The sequence below is a fragment of the Balaenoptera borealis genome, assembly GCF_965194805.1.
Source record: "Balaenoptera borealis genome assembly, chromosome: X".
NCBI lineage: Eukaryota > Metazoa > Chordata > Mammalia > Artiodactyla > Balaenopteridae > Balaenoptera > Balaenoptera borealis.
This window is the reverse complement of record NC_138881.1, coordinates 46,859,948-46,887,619: the sequence shown is the minus strand read 5'-3', so window position 1 is coordinate 46,887,619 and position 27,672 is coordinate 46,859,948. Positions and strand designations below refer to the sequence as shown.

General features: G+C 39.0%; 1 protein-coding gene across 9 annotated transcripts in view; it reads left to right on the top strand.

Annotated features, from left to right (window-relative positions):
- FAM120C (family with sequence similarity 120 member C) overlaps positions 1-27,672 on the top strand; it is a 175,759-nt gene that overhangs the window by 7,535 nt on the left and 140,552 nt on the right. For 7 of the 9 annotated variants that reach the window (XM_082376563.1, XM_082376562.1, XM_082376561.1 and 4 more), the window contains exon 2: positions 26,510-26,756. In XM_082376563.1, the coding sequence (XP_082232689.1) occupies positions 26,510-26,756 (247 nt within the window). The other 2 variants (XM_082376569.1, XM_082376568.1) reach the window with 2 other exon arrangements.

Here is a 27,672-nt window from a genome sequence, read left to right as displayed (position 1 = left end):
AGTACTATGAACAATGGAATTCATTCATTAAACAAATGTTTAATGGGCTCCTACTGTGCACTAGGCACAGTTCAATATTGGGAAGATAAAGCAGTGACCAAAACAGACAGGTTTCTGACCTCATGAAGTTTATATTCTAGTGGGAAAGACAGACAATAAACAAGATAAAAAGACAAAATATATAGTATTTTAGGTAGTGTAGTAAGTGCTGTACAGAAGAATGAAGTAGGAAAGTGAGATAAGGGAGTGTTGTGGTCAGGTGGGTACTCTAACCCTCCAGCAGCTCATAGTCTAGTAGGGGAGACAAGTAAGAAAATACTAACAATAATAGCCCGGAGTATCTTTTCTCTGGCTCTTGTCATAGGCCCAAGGACATAGTGGAAGTGGCAGAACCACAGTTTGCATTTCAGACACCAAAACCTTTGCCCTTTCATCTATACCACAAAGAAAATCCCAAAGGTTATGGCAGGGATGGCAAACTGGCAGCCCATAGCACCACACATTTTTTTAAAAGAACTTCATTGATTTTCATTGATCAATAGTGTTCATCAGAATCTAAAGTCAAATAGTGGGTTTGGGTTGAATATTAAGGCATCATCTAGTTGAATGATTTTTCATTTCCTTCTATCATTTAACTTGCATTTTACAAACGCATTTCTTTTTTAACAAATATGAATTTGTTGCCAACATTTTAAAAATTGTGAAACGTTACCAAGAATTCTGACTTTCCAACCACTCTTGAAATATCAGATCCTCTCGCAACACTGGTTGTCCCCTTTTGCCGAGCTACGTGGTCTTCATTTATTGGAGTCTCTACCGATCCATGGTGTCTCCCTGACACAGTGACCAAGTGCCACTTGCCTTTCATGATAACCATCTTCTTCATACATGGCTCCAAGTGATTCCCGCCTCCTGGTATTCACACTCTTGTTTAATCTACCCTCACCCCCTGTGTGTGGGCTGGACTTAGTGACTTGTTTTTAATGAACAGACTACAGCAAAAGTGATGAGATGTCACTTCCAAGATTAGGTTATAAGAAACTGCGACTTCCATCTTGTTTGTTCTCTCTCTCTCTCTCTCTCTCTCTCTGGCATTTCTTGCTTGATCACTCTGATGAAGCAAGCTGCCGTGTTGTGGGCTGCCCTCTGGAGAGGCCCACGTGACAAGTAACTGAGGGAAGCCTCTGACCAACAACCAGTGAGGAGCTGAGGCCCTCAGTCCAACAGCCCACAAGGAACTGAATCCTGCCAACAGCCACGTGAGTGAGCTTGGAAGTGGATCCTTCCCCAGCCAAGCCTTGAGATGACTGCAGCCCCAGCTGACACCTTGATTGCAGCCTGTGAGAGACCCTGAGCCAAAGAACCCCATTAAGCCACGCTCACAGATACTATGAGAAAATAAATGCTTTTTAAGCCACTAAGTTTTGGGGGTAATTTGTTAATACAGAAATAGATAACTAAGACACCATTGATTGTTGTGCTTGTACTTTTTTATAGTAGTTTTGAAGAATATGAAATATTTCTTGTGCCCATATCTGTGAAAAGTGAAAAAAAGAAGAATTATCTATACAGGAAGGTCATATATTTAAAGGAAAATCAAAGGGAGCCTATTTCCTAGTGGAAGTGATGAGTATTCCTCTATATCTAAATAAAATGTGTTTGTTGAAAGACTACAATTTAAGATACCATTTAAAAATAAACCATTGTAAGAAATATGACCAGTATACAAGAATGATGAGTGCTGAAACAAAAAGAACTTGAAAAAGGGCTTGGAATTTCAATAGGTTGTTTTTGAATACAGACAATTAAGTAATACTGCCATGAAATGCAATTATATATTACATGAAAAAATTACCAGGGCTTGAAAGCCTTTTGTAGGTAGTCGTTTAAGAAAAGAGTGTTGAGTACAGCAGAATTTACATTATAAACAAGCATTTGCAAAGGTAGTAGATACTGTTGCTCAGGATGTTAAAAATTGATGGCTGAAAATTTTTGTGACATTGTGTCAAGAAGTTAAATTGTAAAGTTTTAGATTACAACTGGTTACAGCAGATATAAACACTATGCATTTAAAGGTACACTTAGCTATGTGTCTAGCCAGTAGTTCTCAATGTATGGTCCCTAATCAACAGCACTGTACCACCTGGAAACTTGTTATACATGCAGATTCTCAGGCCTTACCCCAGACCTACTGGAGATGAGCCTTGTTAATTTGTTTTAATAAGCCCTCCAACTGATTCTGATACACCCTAAAGTTTAAGAACCTCCACACCTATAATTTTGATGCAGTCTAACTCTTTTGGACTTGCCTCTGACGGGTACATCTAGAAATACTTGGATTTTGTATGTTGAGAAAAGTCTTGAAATTTTTAGTATAGATTGGTCAAAATTAGTGAATATGACTACAGATGGTGCTTCTGCAATAGTGTTACTGTTGGACTTAGGAAACTTCAATTTTTTTCAGAAACACTTTACAAAGACTTAAAGCTGTTCATTGTATCGCTCCTTAGGATTCCACTTTTTGTGCAAAAATGTTCAAAATGAATCATGTCAAGAACTGGTAATTAACATTGTGGTTTGCACCAAACATAGTTGAATACTTTGCTTGGTGAATTATTAGATTCATGTCATGGAAATCTTCCCTATTATGGAGATTAATTGACCTAGTTGAGGTATGGTATTGAAGATACTGGAAAAAATTACTTATTTGGTATCCAAAAGGCATTCAGCACACCATCAAAGACTGAAATAATATATTTGACCTGTTTGGTTGACATTACAATTCACTTTGAATAAAAACAAGGTTGTTCAGAAATACCTTCCAAATGTGTGGTTGTATTTGCTCATTCCTAGCAAAATTATGCCTTTGGGAAACTAATTTGGCAGGAGATAGACTGGCTGACTTTGCTGAAATTGTTTCCCAAGAAATGAATGTGATGGCCTGAATTACATTCCCCCAATTGTGGAGTTGTCTATTGAATTCCAGAAAAGGTTTTCTGACATTATATTCTATGAAAATGAATTAATGTAATAGTTCAGTTAACCTTTCTCAATTGATATTCATGGTGTGAAAGAATAGCTACAGTGGAGATACTGAATTGCTGTGCTATGGTACTGAAAGTGAAGCATGATGTCACTGAAATACCAGAATTCTACAAATATCTCAGGAGTAGTAACCCTAAATATAAAAAACACTGTGCAAGACATCTATGTGTGTTTGGAAATTCCTACATTTCTAAGCAGCTGTTTTCCATTATGAAATAGGATAAAAATCATTCCCAGTAAAAGGATTCAAGGCTAAATTCTTTAGTGCACATTGTAACACAAAAATATAAGACCTAACATTGACCTCTTGGTACATAAGAAAAGCATCAGACCTCCTGTTCCAAGTCAAAGGAGAATAAATCAGACGCAAAAATGTAATGATTAAATTTTTCTATTTTGAACTTTTGTTTTTAATTTTGAATTTAAAATGTTAACTCCAATATTTTGCATGTTTATATTGTTAACACCCACAGCATAGTTTAGGAAAAAAAATTTTCTAGCAGTTGATTTTCTTAACCACTTTCATTCATTTATGTTAGCTGCAGCCCCTAGTTCAAGGACTCTTAGAAATTTCTCACCATCACTGTCCTCCCTGCAATTCCTGTCTTCCTTTCCAAGGTAACCCAAAAGCTACCTTGGACTTTTGTTCTCCTCTTATTCCTAAGAATACCTTTCATCAGGCCTTCTGATTTTTCAATACTGCAAGATTTTGCTTTGGGCAGAGCAAGTGCCTATTCTGGAATCTACTTGTTTCAAATGATTTCTGAGGACCTGCAGAGAGTAATATGTACTATAGGCTTCATGTCTGCAGAATAAACAGGCTACGCTTTATTTCATAATGACTTTTTCAGAACCTGTATGCTAGGTATTTTATATAAATAATTTCAAAGTCTTACAATTAGGTAGGAATATAGCAAAATCTCCATTTTATAAATGAGGAAGTTAAGTGACTTGCCCATGATATGCCCTACCACTTCAATTTGAGCATAGGTCCACTGGATGCTGAAGTTCCTGCTGTATCTGCTGATTACAAAAGTTATGCTCAGAGTCTCCAGCCCCTAAATGAGCCACAACAGATTAAATAAATCTAAGTCTTCTTTCTTACATGTGACAAGCAGTTTCACCTACGGAAATGGGCTAGCTCTTGGCAGCCTGAGAGCAGTTTAAGGGTACTGAAATTGAGTATTCACAAAATTAACACCTTTAATAGCCTTTACTGAACACTGGATCAGTATTCTACCACCTCTAGCTTGACTGCAGTATTTAATGGCAAAGACTCTACCGTGCGTGTGTATATAGATAACTGAAACTCCTACAGCTGAGAGGGAAGGCCACTTTGTCAATGTTGCCCTGAATTGACTGTGGTTTACGATTGCTGCTATTCTTATGTTTTATTTATTTATTTTTAAAAATATTTATTTACTTATTTTTGGCTGCATCAGGTCTTGGTTGCGGCACGTGGGATCTTTTGTTGTGGCATGCAGTCTCTGTTGCGGTATGCAGGCTTCTCTCTAGATGTGGCTTGCAGGCACCAGAGCACATGGGCTCTGTAGTTGTGATACACGGGCTCTCTAGTTTGGCGTGTGGGATCTTAGTTCCCCGATCAGGGATGGAACCCACGTCCCCAGCATTGGAAGGTGGATTCTTACCCACTGGACCACCAGGGAAGTCCCTATTCTTACTTTTTAATTTGACATTATTCCTAGCTTTGTGGTTATCAGTTTAATTTCTTTTTTTTTTTCAGTTTAATTTCTTAATGGTTGTTGAACTCCACAGAGTGTTGATGCAAATTTGCATCAACAGTAGTTTTGGTCTGTAATTTTAAGGTAATTAGACTTCAAGGCACATAGGCCTTGCAGTTGAAATATAAACCATCCATATTTCTATTGCTAAAGCAGACTTACACATCCTCCCCTTGACTTTTCTTATAAAGTGATGCTTCCTTGTCATCTCTGATTTCTTTTTCTTTGGAATTGAGAACAGGTGGAGAAAGTGGACCACAGAGCCCTGCCTGAGTCAGACACCAGTTTGATGTATTTAACATGGTAGATGGGAGCAAGTCTAGCATCCCAACGGCATTTGGGATGACCTGGAGGAAGTTGTATTGCAGAGGTCAGAAAGCGGTATTGCCTCTGGATTAAGCTCTCTATGGTCAGGCAGGATTCTAGAGACCCAGATGGGTATAATACCATCACTGCAACTAACAGGCTTACAATCTAGATATTCTTTATGGCCCTGTGCCTATCGTGAAATATTAATCACTAGAATGTCAGCTCCATGAGGACAGGAATTTGGGGCTCTTGTTCACTATTGTATCTTCACACCTAGATCAGTGCCTGGCATGTATCAGTGCCTGACTCATTAAATATTGGTTGAAAGTCTAAATGGCTCATTGATTCCCTATGTTCTATGCACTGGAGGTATAGCAGTAAACAAAACAGACCAAGAAATCCTGGCCTTCCTGGAGCTTACATTCTAGTGATAAATAATTATAGTTGTTTTTAATAGAAAATGTTCTTTAATAAAATATTTTCTGAAAGACCCAAAATATAAAATAGATAAAATGGAGAATATGAGCTCAGATTGAAGAGAAAATAGGAGTACCTGTCCTGTCTGGTTATTTGGTCCAATTCTCCATAATCCTGGTTTGGGAAGCACAATTTGAAAGCCACTGCTGTAGACTACTACATGTGATTGGAAATGAGACATTTCATAAACTTTTCTCAGGGAGCTGTTTTCCCTTGAGTTTTATAAATAGGTGTTGCTTCTTCTAGAAAGCATTACCTCACTGACTGGTTAGATGCCTTTCCTCTGTGGTCCCATGGTACACACAGGTGCTTATAGCTTCTCACGTTTAAGTGGGCTACTCTGTGCTGTCTGCATCCTGGCATTTAGTAGTCCCTCAATTCGTATTTGTTGGACTGAACAGTAAGCCAGCAATTAAAAGCTATAGGTAGTTGTTCAGAATCTCAACTCCTACTTTCTTTAAAGCTCAAATGTGCTCCTTTTCTGATTTGTTGTTTGCATATGTTGTTGTTTAATCTCACCTAAATAATTTTAGTCTCCTGGAAAATTGCAAGGTTAACAAATGAACTGGACCAATTAGGGCCAGGAACTCATTCTACTTCAGAGGGTAGCAGTCATCATAGATGTGGAAATGGAGCGAGGGTGCTCAGCTATTCCGAGGGGCATTGTGGCTGGAAGGCTTTTTCCTTGCCTTGGTCAGGATTTAATTGCCATCAGTCATTCTAGGTTGTATTTTGCTAGGAATAAATTGTCATGCTGTGTGATCTGACTAGAGAGCAGTGTTTCTTTTTTTTTTTTTAATTAATTAATTAATTTATTTATTTTTGGCTGTGCTGGGTCTTCGTTTCTGTGCAAGGTCTCTCTCCAGTTGCGGCAAGCGGGGGCCACTCTTCATCGCGGTGCGCGGGCCTCTCACTGTCGCGGCCTCTCCCGTTGCGGAGCACAGGCTCCAGACGCGCAGGCTCAGTAGTTGTGGCTCACGGGCCTAGCCGCTCCGCGGCATGTGGGATCTTCCCGGACCGGGGCACGAACCCGTGTCCCCTGCATTGGCAGGCGGATTCTTAACCACTGCGCCACCAGGGAAGCCCGAGAGCAGTGTTTCTTAAACTTGCCTCCCATCATGACAATCACCTGGGGTTCTTGGAAGCAACCTAAGTATCTCTTGTTGGATGAGTGGGTAAAGAAAATGTGGTATATTCATACAATGGAATATCAAGGAAATCCTGCCATTTGGGACAACATGGATGAACCTGGAGAACTTTATGCTGAGTGAAACGAGCCAGACTCCAAAGGACAAACACTTCATGATACTCTTATGTGAGGAATCTAAAATTGTCAAACTCTTAGAAGCAGAGAGTAGAATGGTGCTTGCCAGGAGCTGGTGGGAGGGGGGAATGGGGAGGTTTTAGTCAAAGAGTATAAAATTTTGGTTATACAAGATAAGTCCTAGAGATCTACTGCACAGCATAGTGCCTATATTGTATTGTATACTGAAAAATTTGCTAAGAGAGTAGATCTTGTGTTCTTACTTATCACAAGAAATGATAATAGAGGAAGGAGGAAACTTTTGGAGGTAATAGATATGTTTCTGGTACAGACTGTGGTAATGATATTTATCTCTAAACTCATCAAATTGTATACATTAATTATGTGCAGCTTTTTGTATGTCAATAAACCTCAATAAATTGTTTTAAAAAAACACATTCCCAGCCTAGCCTTAGACATGCGAATCAGACTCTTCAGGGGAGAGGCCTGGAATAGCAGTTACCTCCAGGGAATGGGGATAAGACAGCTATAACTTCTCACTGTACACCCTTCTGTATTGTTTAATTTTTTTTAACCTGGAATATGTTCTGCTTTTATTCACTAGTAATTCCTCTTTTAAATAAGTATTGCAATTCATGGTACAAAAATTCAAAATATACAAAAAGATATATGGCCAAAAAAAAAAAACCTCTCTTGCACTCTTGACCCTAGCCACCAGTTTCTCCTCCTCAGAGATGATCAGTATTATCAGTTTGTTGTGTATTCTTCCAGAGAGACTATGCATATAAAGCAAATATATATAACTATACATATAAATACATTGTATATATACATACATATTATATACACACAAATATACTTTTAAAAACCACAAATGATAGTATACTATTTATATAATATTCTATACTTGGCTATTATCATTTAATATATCATGCTGATTTTTCCATATGAGTATGCAGAGGTTTGTCCTTATTTTTCACAGTTCCATCCTATTCCATTGCCTGCATATGTTATAATTTATATAATTAGTCCTTTAATTAGATTGTTTCCAGTTTTCAGCTAGAACAAATAATGCTGCAGTGACTACTTTGTAGAATTGCAATGCCACTGCTTATATTTCAGCACTGGCTTTGTTGTTCCAAGAGCTTTAAATATCTAAAATAAATCCCTAGAAGCAAAATTGCTGAGTCAAAAAGTATGTGCATTTGAACTTTAAAAGATCTCGCCAAAATATTCTCCCTAGAGATTATACCATTTATACCCCTGCCTTCAATATTTGCAAGCGTGTGTTTCCCTCACCAATACAGTAATTGCTAATCCTATAGGCAAAATACCATGTTTCTGTATTGTTTTAATTTTGTTTTTCTTATCACAAGTGAATTTGATTATCTTTTTATATGCTTAAGATCTATGTTTGTTTGTTTTTTTAAACATCTTTATTGGAGTATAATTGCTTTGCAATGGGGTGTTAGTTTCTGCTTTATAACAAAGTGAATCAGTCATACATATACATATGTTCCCACACATCCTCCCTTCTGCATCTCCCCCCTCCAACCCTCCCCATCCCACCCCCCAAGGCGGTCACAAAGCACAGAGCTGATCTCCCTGCGCTATGCGGTTGCTTCCCACTAGCTATCTCTTTTACGTTTGGTAGTGTATATATGTCCATGCCACTCTCTCACTTTGTCACAGCTTACCCTTCCCCCTCCCCATATCCTCAAGTCCATTCTCTAGTAGGTCTGTGTCATTATTCCCATCCTGCCACTAGGTTCTTCATGGCCTTTTTTTTTTTTATCCCTTAGATCCCATATATATGTGTTAGCATACTGTATTTGTTTTTATCTTTCTGATTTACTTCACTCTGTATGACAGACTCTAACTCCATCCACCTCACTACAAATAACTCCATTTCGTTTCTGTTTATGGCTGAGTAATATTCCATTGTATATATGTGCCACATCTTCTTTTTCTATTCATCCGATGATGGACATTTAGGTTGCTTCCATGTCCTGGCTATTGTAAATAGAGCGGCAATGAACATTTTGGTACATGAATCTTTTTGAATTATGGTTTTCTCAGGGTATATGCCCAAGAGTGGGATTGCTGGGTCGTATGGTAGTTCTATTTTTAGTTTTTTAAGGAACCTCCATACTGTTCTCCATAGTGGCTGTATCAATTTACATTCCCACCAACACTGCAAGAGTGTTCCCTTTCCTCCACACCCTCTCCAGCATTTATTGTTTCTAGATTTTTTGATGATGGCCATTCTGACCGATGTGAGATGATATCTCATTGTAGTTTTGATTTGCATTTCTCTAATGATTAATGATGTTGAGCATGCTTTCATGTGCCTGTTGGCAATCTGTATATCTTCTTTGGAGAAATGTCTATTTAGGTCTTCTGCCCATTCTTGGATTGGGTTGTTTGTTTTTTTGATATTGAGCTGCATGAGGTGCTTCTAAATTTTGGAGATTAATCCTTTGTCCGTGCTTCATTTGCAAATATTTTCTCCCATTCTGAGGGTTGTCTTTTGGTCTTGTTTATGGTTTCCTTTGCTGTGCAAAAGGTTTTAAGTTTCATTAGGTCCCATTTGTTTATTTCTGTTTTTATTTCCATTTCTCTAGCAGCTGGGTCAAAAAGGATCTTGCTGTGATTTATGTCATAGAGTGTTCTGCCTATGTTTTCCTCTAAGAGTTTGATAGTGTCTGGCCTTACACTTAGGTCTTTAATCCATTTTGAGTTTATTTTTGTGTGTGGTGTCAGGGAGTGTTCTAATTTCATACTTTTACATGTACCTGTCCAGTTTTCCCAGCACCACTTATTGAAGAGGCTGTCTTTTCTCCACTGTATATGCTTGCCTCCTTTATCAAAGATAAGGTGACCATATGTGCGTGGGTTTATCTCTGGGCTTTCTATCCTGTTCCATTGGTGTATGTTTCTGTTTTTGTGCCAGTACCAAACTGTCTTGATTACTGTAGCTTTGTAATATAGTCTGAAGTCAGGGAGCCTGATTCCTCCAGCTCCATTTTTCGTTCTCAAGATTGCTTTGGCTATTCGGGGTCTTTTGTGTTTCCATACAAATTGTGAAATTTTTTGTTCTAGTTCTGTGAAAAATGCCAGTGGTAGTTTGATAGGGATTGCATTGAATCTGTAGATTGCTTTGGGTAGTAGAGTCATTTTCACAATGTTGATTCTTCCAATCCAAGAACATGGTATATCTCTCCATCTATTTGTATCATCTTTAATTTCTTTCATCAGTGTCTTATAATTTTCTGCATACAGGTCTTTGATCGCCTTAGGTAGGTTTATTCCTAGATATTTTATTCTTTTTGTTGCAATGGTAAACGGGAGTGTTTTCTTAATTTCACTTTCAGATTTTTCATCATTAGTGTATAGGAATGCAAGAGATTTCTGTGCATTAATTTTGTATCCTGCTACTTTACCAAATTCATTGATTAGCTCTAGTAGTTTTCTGGTAGCATCTTTAGGATGCTCTATGTATAGTATCATGTCATCTGCAAACTGTGACAGCTTTACTTCTTCTTTTCTGATTTGGATTCCTTTTATTTCTTTGTCTTCTCTGATTGCTGTGGCTAACACTTCCAAAACTATGTTGAATAATAGTGGTGAGAGTGGGCAACCTTGTCTTGTTCCTGATCTTAGTGGAAATGGTTTCAGTTTTTCACCGTTGAGGACAATGTTGGCTGTGGGTTTGTCATATATGGCCTTTATTATGTTGAGGAAAGTTCTCTCTATGCCTACTTTCTGCAGGGCTTTTATCATAAATGGGTGTTGAATTTTGTCGAAAGTTTTCTCTGCATCTATTGAGGTGATCATATGGTTTTTCTCCTTCAATTTGTTAATATGATGTATCACGTTGATTGATTTGCGTATATTGAAGAATCCTTGCATTCCTGGAATAAACCCCACTTGATCATGGTGTATGATCCTTTTAATGTGCTGTTGGATTCTGTTTGCTAGTATTTTGTTGAGGATTTTTGCATCTATGTTCATCAGTGATATTGGCCTGTAGTTTTCTTTCTTTGTGACATCTTTTTCTGGTTTTGGTATCAGGGTGATGGTGGCCTCGTTGAATGCATTTGGGAGTGTTCCTCCCTCTGCAATATTCTGGAAGAGTTTGAGAAGGATAGGTGTTAGCTCTTCTCTAAATGTTTGATCGAATTCGCCTGTGAAGCCATCTGGGCCTGGGCTTTTGTTTGTTGGAAGATTTTTAATCACAGTTTCAATATCAGTGCTTGTGATTGGTCTGTTCATATTTTCTATTTGTTCCTGGTTCAGTCTCGGCAGGTTGTGCATTTCTGAGAATCTGTCCATTTCCTCCAAATTGTCCACTTTATTGGCATAGAGTTGCTTGTAGTAATCTCTCATGATCATTTGTATTTCTGCAGTGTCAGCGGTTACTCCTCCTTTTTCATTTCTAATTCTATTGATTTGAGTCTTCTCCCTTTTTCTCTTGATGAGTCTGGCTAATGGGTTATCAATTTTGTTTATCTTCTCAAAGAACCAGCTTTTAGTTTTATTGATCCTTGCTATTGTCTCCTTCATTTCTTTTTCATTTATTTCTGATCTGATCTTTATGATTTCTTTCCTTATGCTAGCTTTGGGGTTTTTTTGTTCTTCTTTCTCTGATTGCTTTAGGTGCAAGGTTAGGTTGTTTATTCGAGATGTTTCCTGTTTCTTGATGTAGGCTTGTATTGCTATAAACTTCCCTCTTAGAATTGCTTTTGCTGCATCCCGTAGGCTTTGGGTCGTCGTGTCTCCATTGTCATTTGTTTCTAGGTATTTTTTGATTTCCCCTTTGATTTCTTCAGTGATCACTTCGTTATTAAGTAGTGTATTGTGTAGCCTCCATGTGTTTGTATTTTTTACAGATCTTTTCCTGTAATTGATATCTAGTCTCATAGCGTTGTGGTCAGAAAAGATACTTGATACGATTTCAATTTTCTTAAATTTACCAAGGCTTGATTTGTGACCCAATATATGATCTATCCTGGAGAATGTTCCATGAGCACTTGAGAAAAATGTGTATTCTGTTGTTTTTGGGTGGAATGCCCTATAAATATCAATTAAGTCCATCGTGTTTAATGTGTCATTTAAAGCTTGTGTTTCCTTATTTATTTTCATTTTTGATGATCTGTCCATTGGTGAAAGTGGGGTGTTAAAGTCCCCTACTATGATTGTGTTACTGTCAATTTCCCCTTTTATGGCTGTTAGTATTTGCCTTATATATTGAGGTGCTCCTATGTTGGGTGCATAGATATTTACAATTGTTATACCTTCCTCTTGGATCGATCCCTTGATCATTATATAGTGTCCTTCTTTGTCTCTTGTAATAGTCTTTATTTTAAAGTCTATTTTGTCTGATATGAGAATTGCTACTCCAGCTATCTTTTGATTTCCATTTGCATGGAATAACTTTTTCCATCCCCTCACTTTCAGTCTGTATGTGTCTCTAGGTCTGAAGTGGGTCTCTTGTAGCCAGCATATATATGGGTCTTGTTTTTGTATCCATTCAGCCAGTCTGTGTCTTTTGGTGGGAGCCTTTAATCCATTTACATTTAAGGTAATTATCGATATGTATGTTCCTATGACCATTTTCTTAAATGTTTTGGGTTTGTTATTGTAGGTGTTTTCCTTCTCTTGTGTTTCTTGCCTAGAGAAGTTCCTATAGCATTTGTTGTAAAGCTGGTTTGGTGGTGCTGAACTCTCTCAGGTTTTGCTTGTCTGTAAAGGTTTTAATTAATCCATCAAATCTGAATGAGATCCTTGCTGGGTAGAGTAATCTTGCTTGTACGTTTTTCTCCTTCATCACTTTAAGTATGTCCTGCCACTCCCTTCTGGCTTGCAGAGTTTCTGCTGAAAGATCAGCTGTTAACCTTATGGGGATTCCCTTGTGTGTTATTTCTTGTTTTTCCCTTGCTGCTTTTATTATGTTTTCTTTATATTTAATTTTTGATAGTTTGATTAATATGTGTCTTGGCGTGTTTCTCCTTGGATTTATCCTGTATGGGACTCTCTGTGCTTCCAGGACTTGATTAACTATTTCCTTTCCCATATTAGGGAAGTTTTCAACTATAATCTCTTCAAATATTTTCTCAGTCCCTTTCTTTTTCTCTTCTTCTTCTGGGACCCCTATAATTCGAATGTTGGTGCGTTTAATGTTGTCCCAGAGGTCTCTGAGACTGTCCTCAGTTCTTTTCATTCTTTTTTCTTTATTCTGCTCTGCAGTAGTTATTTCCACCATTTTATCTTCCAGGTCACTTATCCGTTCTTCTGCCTCAGTTATTCTGCTATTGATCCCGTCTAGAGTATTTTTAATTTCATTTATTGTGTTTTTCATTGTTGCTTGGTTCCTCTTTAGTTCTTCTAGGTCCTTGTTAAATGTTTCTTGCATTTTGTCTATTCTCTTTCCAAGATTATGGATCATCTTTACTATCATTATTTTGAATTCTTTGTCAGGTAGACTGCCTATTTCCTCTTCATTTGTTAGGTCTGATGTGTTTTTACCTTGCTCCATCATCTGCTGTGTGTTTTTCTGTCTTCTCATTTTGCTTATCTTACTGTGTTTGGGGTCTCCTTTTCTCAGGCTGCAGGTTCGTAGTTCCTATTGTTTTTGGTACCTGTCCCCAGTGGCTGAGGTTGGTTCAGTGGGTTGTATAGGCTTCCTGGTGGAGGGGATTAGTGCCTGTGTTCTGGTAGATGAGGCTGGATCTTGTCTTTCTGATGGGCAGGTCCACGTCTCGTGGTGTGTTTTGGGGTGTCTGTGGCCTTATTATGATTTTAGGCAGCCTCTCAGCTAATAGATGGGGCTGTGTTCCTGTCTTGCTAGTTGTTTGGCATAGGGTGTCCAGCACTGTAGCTTGCTGGTTGTTGAGTGAAGCTGGGTCTTGGTGTTGAGATGGAGATCTCTGGGAGATTTTTGCTGTTTGGTATTATGTGGAGCTGGGAGGTCTCTTGTTGACCAGTGTCCTGAAGTTGGTTCTCCCACCTCAGAGGCACAGCCCTGATGCCTGGCTGGAGCACCAAGAGCCTTTCATCCACACGGCTCAGAATAAAAGGGAGAAAATATAGAACGAAAGAAAGAAAGAGGATAAAATCAAATAAAATAAAGTAAGATAAAATAAAGTTATTAAAATAAAAAATAATTGTTAAGAAAAAAATTTTTTTAAGCAAAAACAAAAAAAAACTAAAAAATAAACGGACGGACAGAACCCTGGGTCAAATGGTGAAAGCAAAGCTATACAGACAAAATCTCACACAGAAGCATACAGATACACACTCAGAAAAAGAGGAAAAGGGGAAAAAATAATATATCTTGCTCCCAGAGTCCACCTCCTCAATTTGGGATGATTCGTTGTCTATTCAGATATTCAACAGATGCAGGTACATCAAGTTGTTTGTGGACCTTTAATCCGCTGCTTCTGAGGCTGCTGGGAGAAATTTCCCTTCCTCTTCTGTGTTCGCACAGCTCCCGGGGTTCAGCTTTGGATTTGGACCCGCCTCTGGGTGTAGGTCGCCTGAGGGCGTCTGTTCTTCCCTCACATAGGACGGGGTTAAAGGAGCAGCTGCTTCGGGGGCTCTGGCTCACTCCAGCTGGGGGGAGGGAAGGGTATGGATGTGGGGCGAGCCTGCAGCGGCAGAGGCTGGCGTGACGTTGCAGCAGCCTGAGGCACGCCATGCGTTCTCCCGGGGAAGTTGTCCCTGGATCACGGGACCCTGGCAGTGGCGGGCTGCACAGGCTCCTGGGAGGGGTGGTGTGGATAGTGACCTGTGCTTGCACACAGGCTTCTTGGTGGCGGCAGCAGCAGCCTTAGCGTCTCATGCCGTCTCTGGGTTCCACGCTGATAGCTGCAGCTTGCGCCCGTCTCTGGAGCTCGTTTAGGCGGCGCTCTGAATCCCCTCTCCTCACGCACCAGGAAACAAAGAGGCAAGAAAAAGTCTCTCGCCTGTTCGGCAGCTCCAGACCTTTTTCCAGACTCCCTCCCGGCTAGCCGTGGTGCACTAACCCCTTCAGGCTGTGTTCACGCTGCCAACCCCAGTCCTCTCCCTGCGATCCGACCGAAGCCCGAGCCTCAGCTCCCAGCCCCCGCCTGCCCCGGCGGGTGAGCAGACAAGCCTCTCGGGCTGGTGAGTGCTAGTTGGCACCGGTCCTCTGTGCGGGAATCTCTCCGCTTTGCCCTCCACACCCCTGTGGCTGCGCTCTCTTCCGTGGCTCCGAAGCTTCCCCCCCTGCCACTCGCAGTCTCCGCCCGCGAAGGGGCTTCCTAGTGTGTGGAAACCTTTCCTCCTTCACAGCTCCCTCCCGCTGGTGCAGGTCCTTTCCCTATTCTTTTGTCTCGTTTTTTCTTTTTTCTTTTGCCCTACCCAGGTACGTGGGGAGTTTCTTGCCTTTTGGGAGGTCTGACATCTTCTGCCAGCGTTCAGTGGGTGTTCTATAGGAGCAGTTCCATGTGTAGATGTATTTCTGATGTATCTGTGGGGAGGAAGGTGATCTCTGCGTCTTACTCTTCCGCCATCTTGCCTGGATCTCCAGATCTATGTTTTTAACTTTTCATTTTATATTGGAGTATAGTTGATTAACAATGTTGTGATAGTTTCGGGCATACAGCAAAGTTATTCAGTTATACGTATACATGTATGTACTCTTTTTCAAATTCTTTTCCCATTTAGGTAGTTACATAATATTGAGCAGAGGTCCCTGTGCTATACAGTAGCTCAGTGTTTGTTATCCTTTTTTTTTTTTTGGCCACGCAGCACGTGGGATCTTAGTTCCCCGAACATGGATCGAACCCGTGACCCCTGCAGTGGAAGCGGGGAGTCTTAACCACTGGACTGCCAAGGATGTCCCCAGTCTTCTTGTATAAGGACACTTGTCATTAGATCAGAATGATCTTACCTCAAGGTCTTTACCTTAATTGCATCAGCAAAGACCCTAATTTCAAATAAATTCACACTCTGAGGTTCTAGATGGATATATCTTTCAAATTTATTTATTTATTTATTTTTGGCTGCATTCAGTCTTCGTTGCTGCACACGAGCTTTCTCTAGTTGCAGCGAGTGGGGGCTACTCTTTTTTCTTAACATCTTTATGGGAGTATAATTGCTTTACAGTGATGTGTTAGTTTCTGCTTTATAAGAAAGTGAATCAGTTACACATATGCATATGTTCCCATATCTCTTCCCTCTTGCATCTCCCTCCCTTCATTGTGGTGTGCAGGCTTCTCACTGCGGTGGTTTCTCTTGTTGCAGAGCATGGACTCTAGGTTCACAGGCTTCAGTAGTTGTGGCACATGGGCTCAGTAGTTGTGGCTCACAGGCTTAGTTGCTCCACAGCATGTGGGATCTTCCCAGACCAGGGCTAGAACCCGTGTCCCCTGCATTGGCAAGCAGACTCTTAACCACTGTGCCACCAGGGAAGTCCCTCCATTTTAAATATAGCCGTGTGTATGTGTCAATCCCCAATTCCCTAACTATCCCTTCCCCCCACCCTTTCCCCCTGGTAACCGTAAGTTTGTTCTCTAAGTCTGTGAATCTGTTTCTGTTTTGTAAGTAAATACATTTGTATCATTTCCTTTTAGATTCTGCTTATAAGTGATATATGATATTTCTCTTTCTCTGTCTGACTTACTTCACTCATTATGACAATCCCTAGGTCTGTCCATGTTGCTGCAAATGGCATTATTTCATTCTTTTTAATGACTGAGTAATATTTCCTTGTATATATGTACCACATCTTCTTTATCCATTCCTCTGTCGATGGACATTTAAGTTGCTTCCATTCCTTGGCTATTGTAAACAGTGTTGCAATGGACACTGGGGTGCACGTATCCTTTCGAACCACATTTTTCTCCAGATATATGCCCAGGAGTTGGATTGCTGGATCATATGGTAGCTCTATTTTTAGTTTTTTAAGGAACCTCCATACTGTTCTCCATAGTGGCTGCACCAATTTACATTCCCACCAACAGTGTAGAAGGGTTTCCTTCTCTGCACATCTGCTCCAGCATTTATTGTTTGTGGATTTTTGAATGATAGCCATTTTAACTGGTGATATCTCATTGTAGTTTTGATATACATTTCTCTAATAATTAGTGATGTTGAACATCTTTTCATGTGCCTCTTGGCCATCTGTATGTCTTCTTTGGAGAAATGTCTATTTAGGTCTTCTGCCCATTTTTGGATTGGGTTGTTTGTTTTGATGATATTAAGCTGCTGTTTGTAAATTTTGGAGACGAATCCCTTGTTGGTCACATCATTTGCAAATATTTTCTCCCCATCTGTGGGTTGTCTTTTCATTTTGTTTATGGTTTCCTTTGCTGTGCAAAAGCTTTGAAGTTTAATTAGGTCCCATTTGTTTATTTTTGTTTTTTTTTCCATCATTGTGGGAGACGGATTGAAAAAAATATTGCTGTGATTTATGTCAGAGTGTTCTGCCTATGTTTTCATCTAAGAGTTTTAAAATGTCCAGTCTCACATTTAGGTCTTTAATCCATTTTGAGTTTATTTTTGTGTATGCTGTTAGGGAGTGTTCTAAATTCATTTTTTTGTGTGTAGCTGTCAGTTTTCCCAGCACCATTTTTTGAAGAGACTGTCTTTCCACCATTGTATAGTTTGGCCTCCTTTGTTATAGATTAATTGACCATAGGTGCGTGGGTTGATTTCTGGGCTTTCTATCCTGTTCTATTGATTGATATGTCTGTTTTTGTGCCAGTACCATACTGTTTTGATGACTGTAGCTTTGTAGTATAGTCTGAAGTCAGGGAGACTGATTCCTCCAGCTCCATTTTTCTTTCTCAAGATTGCTTTGGCTATTCGGGGTCTTTTGTTTCTCCATACAGATTTTAATGTTTTTTGTTCTAGTTCTGTGAAAAATGCCATTGGAAATTTGATAGGGATTGCACTGAATCTGTAGATTGCCTTGGTAGTATAGTCATTTTGACAATATTGATTCTTCCAATCCAAGAACATGGTATATCTTTTCATCTGTTTGTGTTGTCTTTGATTTCTTTCATCAGCTTCTTATAGTTTTTGGAGTACAGGTCTTTTGTTTCCTTAGGTAGGTTTACTCCTAGATATTTTATTCTTTTTGATGTGATGGTAAATGGGGTTGTTTCTTGAATTTTTCTTTCTGATCTTTCATTGTTAGTGTATAGGAATGCAACAGATTTCTGTGTATTAATTTTGTAACCTGCAACTTTTACCTAATTCATTGATGACCTCTAGTAGTTTTCTGGTAGCATCTTCAGGATTTTCTATGTATAGTATCATGTTATCTACAAGCAGTGACAGTCTAACTTCTTGAAAATCCTTGCATCCCTGGGATAAATCCCACCTGATCATGGTGTATGATCCTTTTCATGTATTGTTGGATTCGGATTGCTAGTATTTTGTTGAGGATTTTTGCATCTATGTTCATCAGTGATACTGACCTATAATTTTCTTTCTTTATGGTATCTTTGTCTGGTTTTGGTATCAGGGTGATGGTAGCCTCACAGGATGAGTTTGGGAGTTTTCCTTCCTCTGCAGTATTTTGGAACAGTTTCAAAAGGATAGGTGTTAGCTCTCCTCTAAATGTTTGATAGAATTCACCTGTGAAGCCATCAGGTCCTGGACTTTTGTTTGTTGGGAGTTTTTTAACCACAGTTTCAATTTCAGTGCTTGTGATTTGTCTGTTCATATTTTCTTTTTTTTTTTTTTTTTTTTAGAGTATAGTAGTTTTTTTTGGTTGTTGCTCTTTGTTTTATTTAATTAATTAATTAATTTATTTATTTATTTTTGGCTGTGTTGGGTCTTAGTTTCTGTGCGAGGGCTTTCTCTAGTTGCGGCAAGCGGGGGCCACTCTTCATTGCGGTGTGCGGGCCTTTCACTGTCACGGCCTCTCTTGTTGCGGAGCACAGGCTCCAGACGCGCAGGCTCAGTAGTTGTGGCTCACGGGCCTAGTTGCTCCGCGGCATGTGGGATCCTCCCAGACCAGGGCTCGAACCCATGTCCCCTGCATTGGCAGGCAGACTCTCAACCACTACGCCACCAGGGAAGCCCTGTTCATATTTTCTATTTCTTCCTGGTTTAGTCTTGGGAGATTGTACCTTTCTAAGAATTTGTCCATTTCTTCCAGGTTGTCTATTTTATTGGCATACAGTTGTTTGTAGTAGTCTCTTATGATCCTTTGTATTTCTGTGGTGTCAGTTGTAACTTCTCCTTTTTCATTTCTAATTTTACTGATCTGAGTCCTTTTCCTTTCTTTTCTTTTTTCCTTTTTTTCTTTTATTTGGTTGTGTGGGGTCTTAGTTGTGGCAGGTGGGCTCCTTAGTTACAGCACATGGGCTCCTTTAGTTGAGGCACGTGGACTCCTTAGCTGTGGATTGCCAGCTCCTTAGTTGCAGCACGCAGGCTGCTTAGTTGTGGCATACGAATTCTTAGTTGTGACATGCATGTGGGATCTAGTTCCCTGACCAGGGATCAAACCCGGGCCTCCTGCGTTGGAAGCACGGAGTCTTAATCACAGCGCCACCAGGGAAGTCCCTCCCTTTTTTTCTTGATGAGTCTGGCTAAAGGTTTATTAATTTTCTTTATCTTTTCAAATAACCATCTTTTAGTTTCATTGAACTTTGCCATTGTTTTCTTTGTGTCTATTTCATTTATTTCTGCTCTGATCTTTATGATTTCTTTCCTTCTGCTAACTTCAGGTTTTGTTTGTTTTTCTTTCTCTAGCTGCTTTAGGTGTAAGGTTAGGTTGTTTATTTGAGATTTTTCTTGTTTCCTGAGGTAAGATTGTATTGCTGTAAACTTCCTTCTTAGAACTGCCTTTGCTGTATCCCATAGGTTTGGATCATTGTGCTTTCATTTTCATTTGTCTCTAGGTATTTTTTTATTTCCTCTTTGATTTCTTCAGTGATCCATTGGTTGTTGTTTTTTTTAATTTTTTTTAACATCTTTATTGGAGAGTACTTGCTTTCCAATGTTGTGTTAGTTGCTGCTGTATAACAAAGTTAATCAGCTATATCTATACATATATCCCCACATCTCCTCCCTCTTGTGTCTCCCTCCCACCCTCCCTATCCCACCCCTCTAGGTGGTCACAAAGCATGGAGCTGATCTCCATGTGCTATGCAGCTGCTTCCCACTAGCTATCTATTTTACATTTGGTAGTGTACATATGTCAATTGCACTCTCTCTCCTGCCCAGATTACCGTTCCCCCTCCCCATGTCCTCAGGTCCATTCTGTTTGTCTGTGTCTTTATTCCTCTCCTGCCCCTAGGTTCTTCAGAACCTTTTTTTTTTTAGATTCCATATATATGTGTTAGCATATGGTATTTGTTTTTCTTTTTCTGACTTCTTACACTCTGTATGACAGACTCTAGGTTCATCCACCTCACTACAAATAACTCAATTTTGTTTCCGTTTATGGCTGAGTAATATTCCACTGTATATATGTGCCACATCTTCTTTATCCATTCATCTGTCGATGAACACTTATGTTGCTTACATGTCCTGGCTATTGTAAATAGTGCTGCAATGAACATTGGGGTACATGACTCTTTTTGAATTATGGTTTTCTCAGGGTATATGCCCAGTAGTGGGCTTGCTGGGTCACATGGTAGCTCTATTTTTAGTTTTTTAAGGAACCTCCATACTGTTCTCCATAGTGGCTGTATCAATTTACATTCCCACGAACAGTGCAGGAGGGTTCCCTTTTCTCCACACCCTCTCCAGCATTTATTGTTTGTAGATTTTTTGATAAGGGCCATTCTGACCAGTGTGAGGTGATACCTCATTGTGGTTTTGATTTGCATGTCTCTAATGATTAGTGATGTTGAGCTTTCTTTCATGTGTTTGTTGGCAATCTGTATATCTTCTTTGGAGAAATGTCTGTTTAGGTCTTCTGCCCATTTTTGGATTGGGTTGTTTGTTTTTTTGGTATTGAGCTACATGAGCTGCTTGTAAATTTTGGAGATTAATCCTTTGTCAGTGGCTTCGTTTGCAAATATTTTTTCCCATTCTAAGGCTTCTCGTTTCGTCTTGTTTATGGTTTCCTTTCCAGTGTAAAAGATTTTAAGTTTCATTAGGTCCCATTTGTTTATTTTTGTTTTTATTTCCATTTCTCTAGGAGGTGGCTCAAAGAGGATCTTGCTGTGATTTATGTCATAGAGTGTTCTGCCTATGTTTTCCTCTAAGTGTTTTATAGTATCTGGCCTTACATTTAGGTCTTTAATCCATTTTGAGTTTATTTTTGTGTATGGTTTTAGGGAGTGTTCTAATTTCATTCTTGTACATGTAGCTGTCCAGTTTTCCCAGCACCACTTATTAAAGAGGCTGTCTTTTCTCCATTGTACATTCTTGCCTGCTTTATCAAAGATAAGGTGACCATATGTGCCTGGGTTTATCTCTGGGCTTTCCATCCTGTTCCATTGATCTATACTTCCATTTTTGTGCCAGTACCATACTGTCTTGATTACTGTAGCTTTGTAGTATAGTCTGAAGTCAGGGAGCCTGATTCCTCCAGCTCCATTTTTCCTTCTTAAGATTGCTTTGGTTATTCTGGGTCTTTTTTGTTTCCATTCAAACTGTGAAATTTTTTGTTCTAGTTCTGTGAAAAATGCCATTGGTAGTTTGTTAGGGATTGCATTGAATCTGTAGATTGCTTTGGGTAGTATAGTCATTTTCACAACGTTGATTCTTCCAGTCCAAGAACACGGTATATCTCTCCATCTGTATTATCTTTAATTTCTTTCATCAGTGTCTTATAGTTTTCTGCATACAGGTCTTTTGTCTCCTTAGGTAGGTTTATTCCTAGGTATTTTATTCTTTTTGTTGCAGTGGTAAATGGGAGTGTTTTCTTAATTTCACTTTCAGATTTTTCATCACTAGTGTATAGGATGCAAGAGATTTCAGTGCATTAATTTTGTATAGTGATTGTGGCCTCGTAGAAGGAGTTTGGGAGTGTTCCTCCCTCTGCTATATTTTGGAAGAGTTTGAGAAGGATAGGTGTTAGCTCTTCTCTAAATGTTTGATAGAATTTGCCTGTGAAGCCATCTGGTCCTGGGCTTTCGTTTGTTGGAAGATTTTTAATCACTGTTTCGGTTTCAGAAAGTAGAATGGTGGTTGCTAGGGGCTGAGGGAGGGGGAAATGGGATTTGTTTAATGGGTATAAAGTTTCGGATTTGTAAGATGAAAAAGTTCTGGAGATCTGTCTCAAAGTGTGTATCCTTAACACTACTGAACTGTACACTTTAAAAAGTGGTTAAGTTGGTAAATTTTATGTTATGTAATTTTTTTTATCACAGTAAAACACTTATATTAATAAAAAAGCTAAAATAAAGTAGATGAAACAAGAATGACTTAACGTTGATATATGAAACTGGATACTGGTATCATGAAGGTTCATTATGCTATTCTCTTTACCTTTTTATTTTACAATTTTCCATAATCAAAAGTTTTTAAAGCGAATTAGTGAGCATGGGCTTTGTGGGCAGAATTTGAACCCTAACTCCAGTTTTTAAAAATTGAGATGTAATTCAGATACCATAAAATTTGCCATTTTGAAGTATACAATTCAGTGGCATTTAGTCTATTCCACAGAGTTGTGAAACTATTACCACTATCAAATTTCGGAACATTTTTATCACCGCAAAAGGAAACCCAGTACCTGCTAGCAGTCATTCTCCAATCCTTCTTCCTCCCAGTCCCTGGCTGTTTCCCATCTCTATGTATTTTCCTGTTCTGGACAATTCATTTAAAAGTGTGTTTGGCTGCTTTCACTTTATAATTTTTTCAAGATTAATTCATGTTGTAGCGTGAATCAGTACTTCATTCCTTTTTATGGTTGAATAACATTCCCTTGTATGAATATATCATCTTTTGTTTATCTGTTTGTTAGCTGATGGACATTTGGGTTTTTTCCACTTTTGACTGTTATGAATAATCCTGCTATGAACATTCATGTATAAGTTTTTGTGTGAACATATGTTTTCAGTCCTCTTGGGTGTATACCTATGAGTGGAATTACTGGATCATATAATAACCCTATGTTAACCACTTGAAGACCTCCCAGACTGTTTTCCAAAGTGGCTGCACAATTTTACATTTCCGCCAGCAATGTATGGAGGATTCCAGTTTCTCCATACCCTCGTTATTTTACATTTTAAAAATTATAGCCATCCTAGTATGTGTTAATTGGTTTTCTCATTGTGGTTTTTTGATTGGCATTTCTCTAATAACTAATGATGTTGAACATCTTTTCACGTGCTTATTGGCTAGCTTCACTTTTTAGCTGTGTGACATTGGTCAAGTTCTTCAACCTCTGAGCCTCCTTGTTCCATCATCTGTAAAAGGGAGGTAATAATGCATCATGATGTTATTGCAAGGTTAATGGACATGAGGTGTATTTGGAACAGTGCCTGGTATATAGTAGGTACTCAGTTGATACCTAATATTACTTTGCTACTTGAGCTCTAAGTAACCTGCAATCCAGGCAGACTTTTCCCTGTGACTTTTGTACATCAGTTGTTGAAGTCAAATACTGAGATAATGGTGCCCTTTCATTTGCCAGGGCTGCTTTCCTTTTTTATAGCCTTTGTAGGCCTTTCTTTGCTATTCTGTCAACTCCAGCTCTGTGTCCTTTCTAGTGCTGGTTAGGACCATGGAAGATACACACGAGAGGCTGAAGGAATCTATGGTCTTAAAACTTGCAGATGATGGTATTGCCAAATTACTTCCTTGACTGTGTCAGCTGTCTCAGTGCTATAAGATTTAAGAGGAGAGAAATAATGAAAGAATTTATGTAAGAGGTGGTAGCCCTATGGAAAGTATTTGGAACTTTGGGAAAGACAGGCAATATAGCAGTCTAGGCAGGGAAACCAAGTGAGCAAAGAAAAGGAAACAGTAATCTTGGAGAAGGGTAGTTAGGAAATTAGCCTGGTAGGAGTAGGGTGTTGGGGAATTGTGAGGGATTATTTGTGAGATTCTTATTCTATTGTTTCCCATTACTTACCCCAGAATATGTAGTGAAAGAAGTTTTATATCTGGAATCATGAGATTTTTGTTCTAATCTTGGTTCTGCTGAAGATTAGCTAGATAACCATGGCAAGTCATCTATCCTTTCTAGGGGGCTAGTTGCTTAAGCAGTAAAATGAGTAATTGGGCTTATGTATATCAAATCACCTTGTTGTACACTTTAAATCTCTTATAATTCTATATGTCAATTATATCTCAATAAAGCTAAAACTTTTTAAAAAATGAGTAATTGGGATAGGTCAATGGTTCTTAATTGGGAGTGTGCATCAGAACCTACTGGAAGCTATTTTGGAATATAGGCATTTGGATCACACTCAGGAAATTGTTTCAGCAGATCTGAGGTGAGGCACAGGTTTTTATGTTTTGAAAATGCTTTCCAGATGATTGTGATTTATATTCCTAGTGTTATAAGAGCCATTCGATTTGTTAAAGATCACTAGTCCTTGGCTTTCTGGAGTTGAAATCACTTGGATGGTGGCATAATCAGCTTCAGACCAGCTAAAGGTAATGTACTGTAGCAGAAAGAGCATGGACTTTGGTGTCAGTCTGACCTAGGTTCCTGTTTCCCAGCTCTGTAACCCTAAACATGCCACATCACTTCTCTGAGCCTCAGTTTCCTCATCAGAACAATGGGGCTTATAATGCCCACATGGCCAGGCTGTGATGATGAGAGAGAACATATCACACTTAGCACTATGCCTGGTACAAGGTAGATGGATGCCCGATCAGTGACTGGTATGAGAGGTATATGCTGGAAGAAACTGTCACCAGGGGACAGCATAAAACTGTACTCCTACCCTGACCTATCTGGAGTTAATCGTAACTCTAGACATAAATATGTTGCAGTGCAAAGTAAGGAATTTTGCTTCCTTTGCCTGGATATCAAATAAATACAGACCTTACTTTGCTATCTGCTTACCAGTGTCCCTCCCCCTGTTGTGACTTAATGTGTGACATGGCTATCTACTGTGACTAGACTCTCTTTCCATAGCTTAGAAAAAACTTAATGTGTTGAAACTCCTGTCAGACTCCAGAAAACTATCATTCCTTTAAAACTTAAATGAAAAAAATAGGTCAGTTGAGTTCAACAAAATTATCAAGGTCTGCAGGCTCTAGAGACAAAAATCCAAACTTTGCTCCTTCCAGCTACGTGACCTAGGGATGTAATGTAAAATGCGGATAATAATAATAGTTATGGCCTCATAAGATTGTTTTGAGTATTAAATGAGTTAATGCATGTAAAGTAATTGGAACCTTGCTTAGCACATAATACATGTTCAGTATCTGTTAGTAATTATTATTCATATTACTATGCACCAGATCTTATGTGGGAGCCAGGAATACAGAGATTATAAATAAAGTTTCTGCAGTCAAGGAACTTAGTGTGGCAGAACCAGTATGCAGATCATTTCGGTATGCTTTATGTACAGCAATAGACACGTGCACAGGAGGGGCACTTAACAATCTGCCTCTATTACATTAAAAATAGTGCTCTCTAGGAAGAAGTTTGGTACAATGGAAAGTGTGCATTCTGGAGTCAGATCAGCTTGGGTTTGAATCCTGTATATACTTACTCATTATGCAACTTTGGGGGCAGCCAACCTCTCGCAGCCTTAGTTTTTCCATTTCTAAAATAGGGTGAAGTTTCTGACTTCTAACTTTTGGAAATGCCCTCCCTATTTGGGTGCCCTGCGGTCTAAGGTGCTCCTAAGAGAGAAAGCAGGGATTTTTTTTTTAAAGAGATGAAGTTAGATTCAGATTCTAGCTATATGTCATTTAACCTTTCTGTGTCTATTTCCACTTGTAAGTTTTTAAAATAATAATTATTATTATTATTTTAATTTATTTATTGGCTGCTTTGGGTCTTCGTTGCTGTGTGCGGGCTTTCTCTAGTTGCGGCGAGCAGGTCTACTCTTCGTTGTGGTGCGTGGGCTTCTCATTGCGGTGGCTTCTCTTGTTGTGGAGCACGGGCTCTAGGCGTGCGGGCTTCAATGGTTGTGGCACGCAGGGTCTAGAGCACAGGCTCAGTAGTTGTGGCACACAGGCTCAGTTGCTCCACGGCATGTGGGATCTTCCCGGACCAGGGCTCGAACCCGGGTCCCCTGCATTGGCAGGCGGATTCTTAACCACTGCACCACCAGGGAAATCCCTCCACTTGTAAGTTTTTTCATCCGTATCTACCTTGTCCATTGTTGTTGTTCTGATGATGAGATAATGTATGTAAAGCACATATGGTATATAGATAATGTATGTAAAGCACATATGGTGCTGAGTAATATATAATAGCTTTATTATCTTTCTAACAAAGTTCTCCTGTTATTGTTTAAAGTAAAAACTTAAATAATATATACCATGTTAATTTCAGTATTCTTTTAAAGAACCTCAGGCCATAGTTTCATGCAAGGAGTCAAAAAAGACTGGACATTTGAATGAACGCATGGATAATGCTGCCTGTGTTTACAGGAATAATCAAGTTCTAGGGTAGGAGAGGCTTTTTTTTTTTAAGAGTATTTTGTTCAGCCTCATATAATCTTAAATTTCAACAAACTATAAAATTCAGTTACTAACCTTCCTGATTTCTAACCAAATACAGGTCAGCTTCTGTTGCATGATGTGTTCTTCTCTTCTTCCCTCCTAGGTCTTTCAGAGCCTTGAAGACCACCATTTGGAAGTGGTGGCTTTTTTCAGGGAAAATGGCTTCCATGGCCTTCTTGCCCATGACTCCGAGTATGCTCTCTACAATATTCCCTCTTACTATAGTTCCCATGCTCTGAAGCTGAGCTGGAATGGGAAGAACCTTACTACCAACCAGTTCCTGATGCAGGAGGTGGCCAAGCAGCTGGGTTTGAAGCGGATGAATTTTCCCATATTTGCTGCATTGCTAGGTAGGTGGTCCAAAGAACAGACTCCAGTGATTATTAAAGTTTCCTCTTGCAGTGTTAAGAGATGAAGATTAGAGTGATTTAGGTTATCATTGTTGGATTTATCTTCTGAAAGTCTGCATGCCAAACACTGTGCTTTTTGGCTTCTTACTAGAAACTCAGCATGTTTGTCTTATAAATTAATACAGGATATTCCAGAACATTATTTTGGTTCTTATAAAACTTTTTCTTTTGTTACATTCTACAAGTATTTTATGCAGAGAACCATCTTAGGCCAAATATCTTACTAGCCCTAGACAACTTTGGTTTCCCACTCAGAGCATTAGCATTTCTTACCCACTGTCTAAATTTAGGTCAAGAACACAAATCATTCTGTATTTTTTTCTTTTTTTTTCTGTTGTGCTAACATTTTATTATGAAAATTCCCAAAAGTACAGCAAAATTGAAAGAATTTTGCTGTGAAAATCCTATATCTACCACCTCTATTCTGCCATTAACATTTTACTATACTTGCTTTATCATATATCTGTCCATTCTATCCATCATCAATCTTTCTTTTAAAGGAGTATTTCAAAGTAAATTGCAGAGTGTTGATTATGTTTCGAGTTGGTTTTCCAAGTACTGACAGCATGAAGGTTAATATCTTGTCTCAGGTGTGACCTCTGTTTATAATCCCAAAGGATTTGAGCTTGGATAATCTAGTGGAGTCAGCACAAATTTTGGAATTAGGCCTTGGACAAATCACTGAAGTTACACCTTCCTGGTTTCAGTTTACTCATCTGTGAAATGGAATAATAATACCTCACAGTGCTATTGATAAGGTTAAATGAAATAAGATATATAAAATGCCCAGCACTTAGTAGGCAGTCAGTAATTGGTGGCTGTTATTATAAAAGGCAGCATGACTGGGTGATAGAAA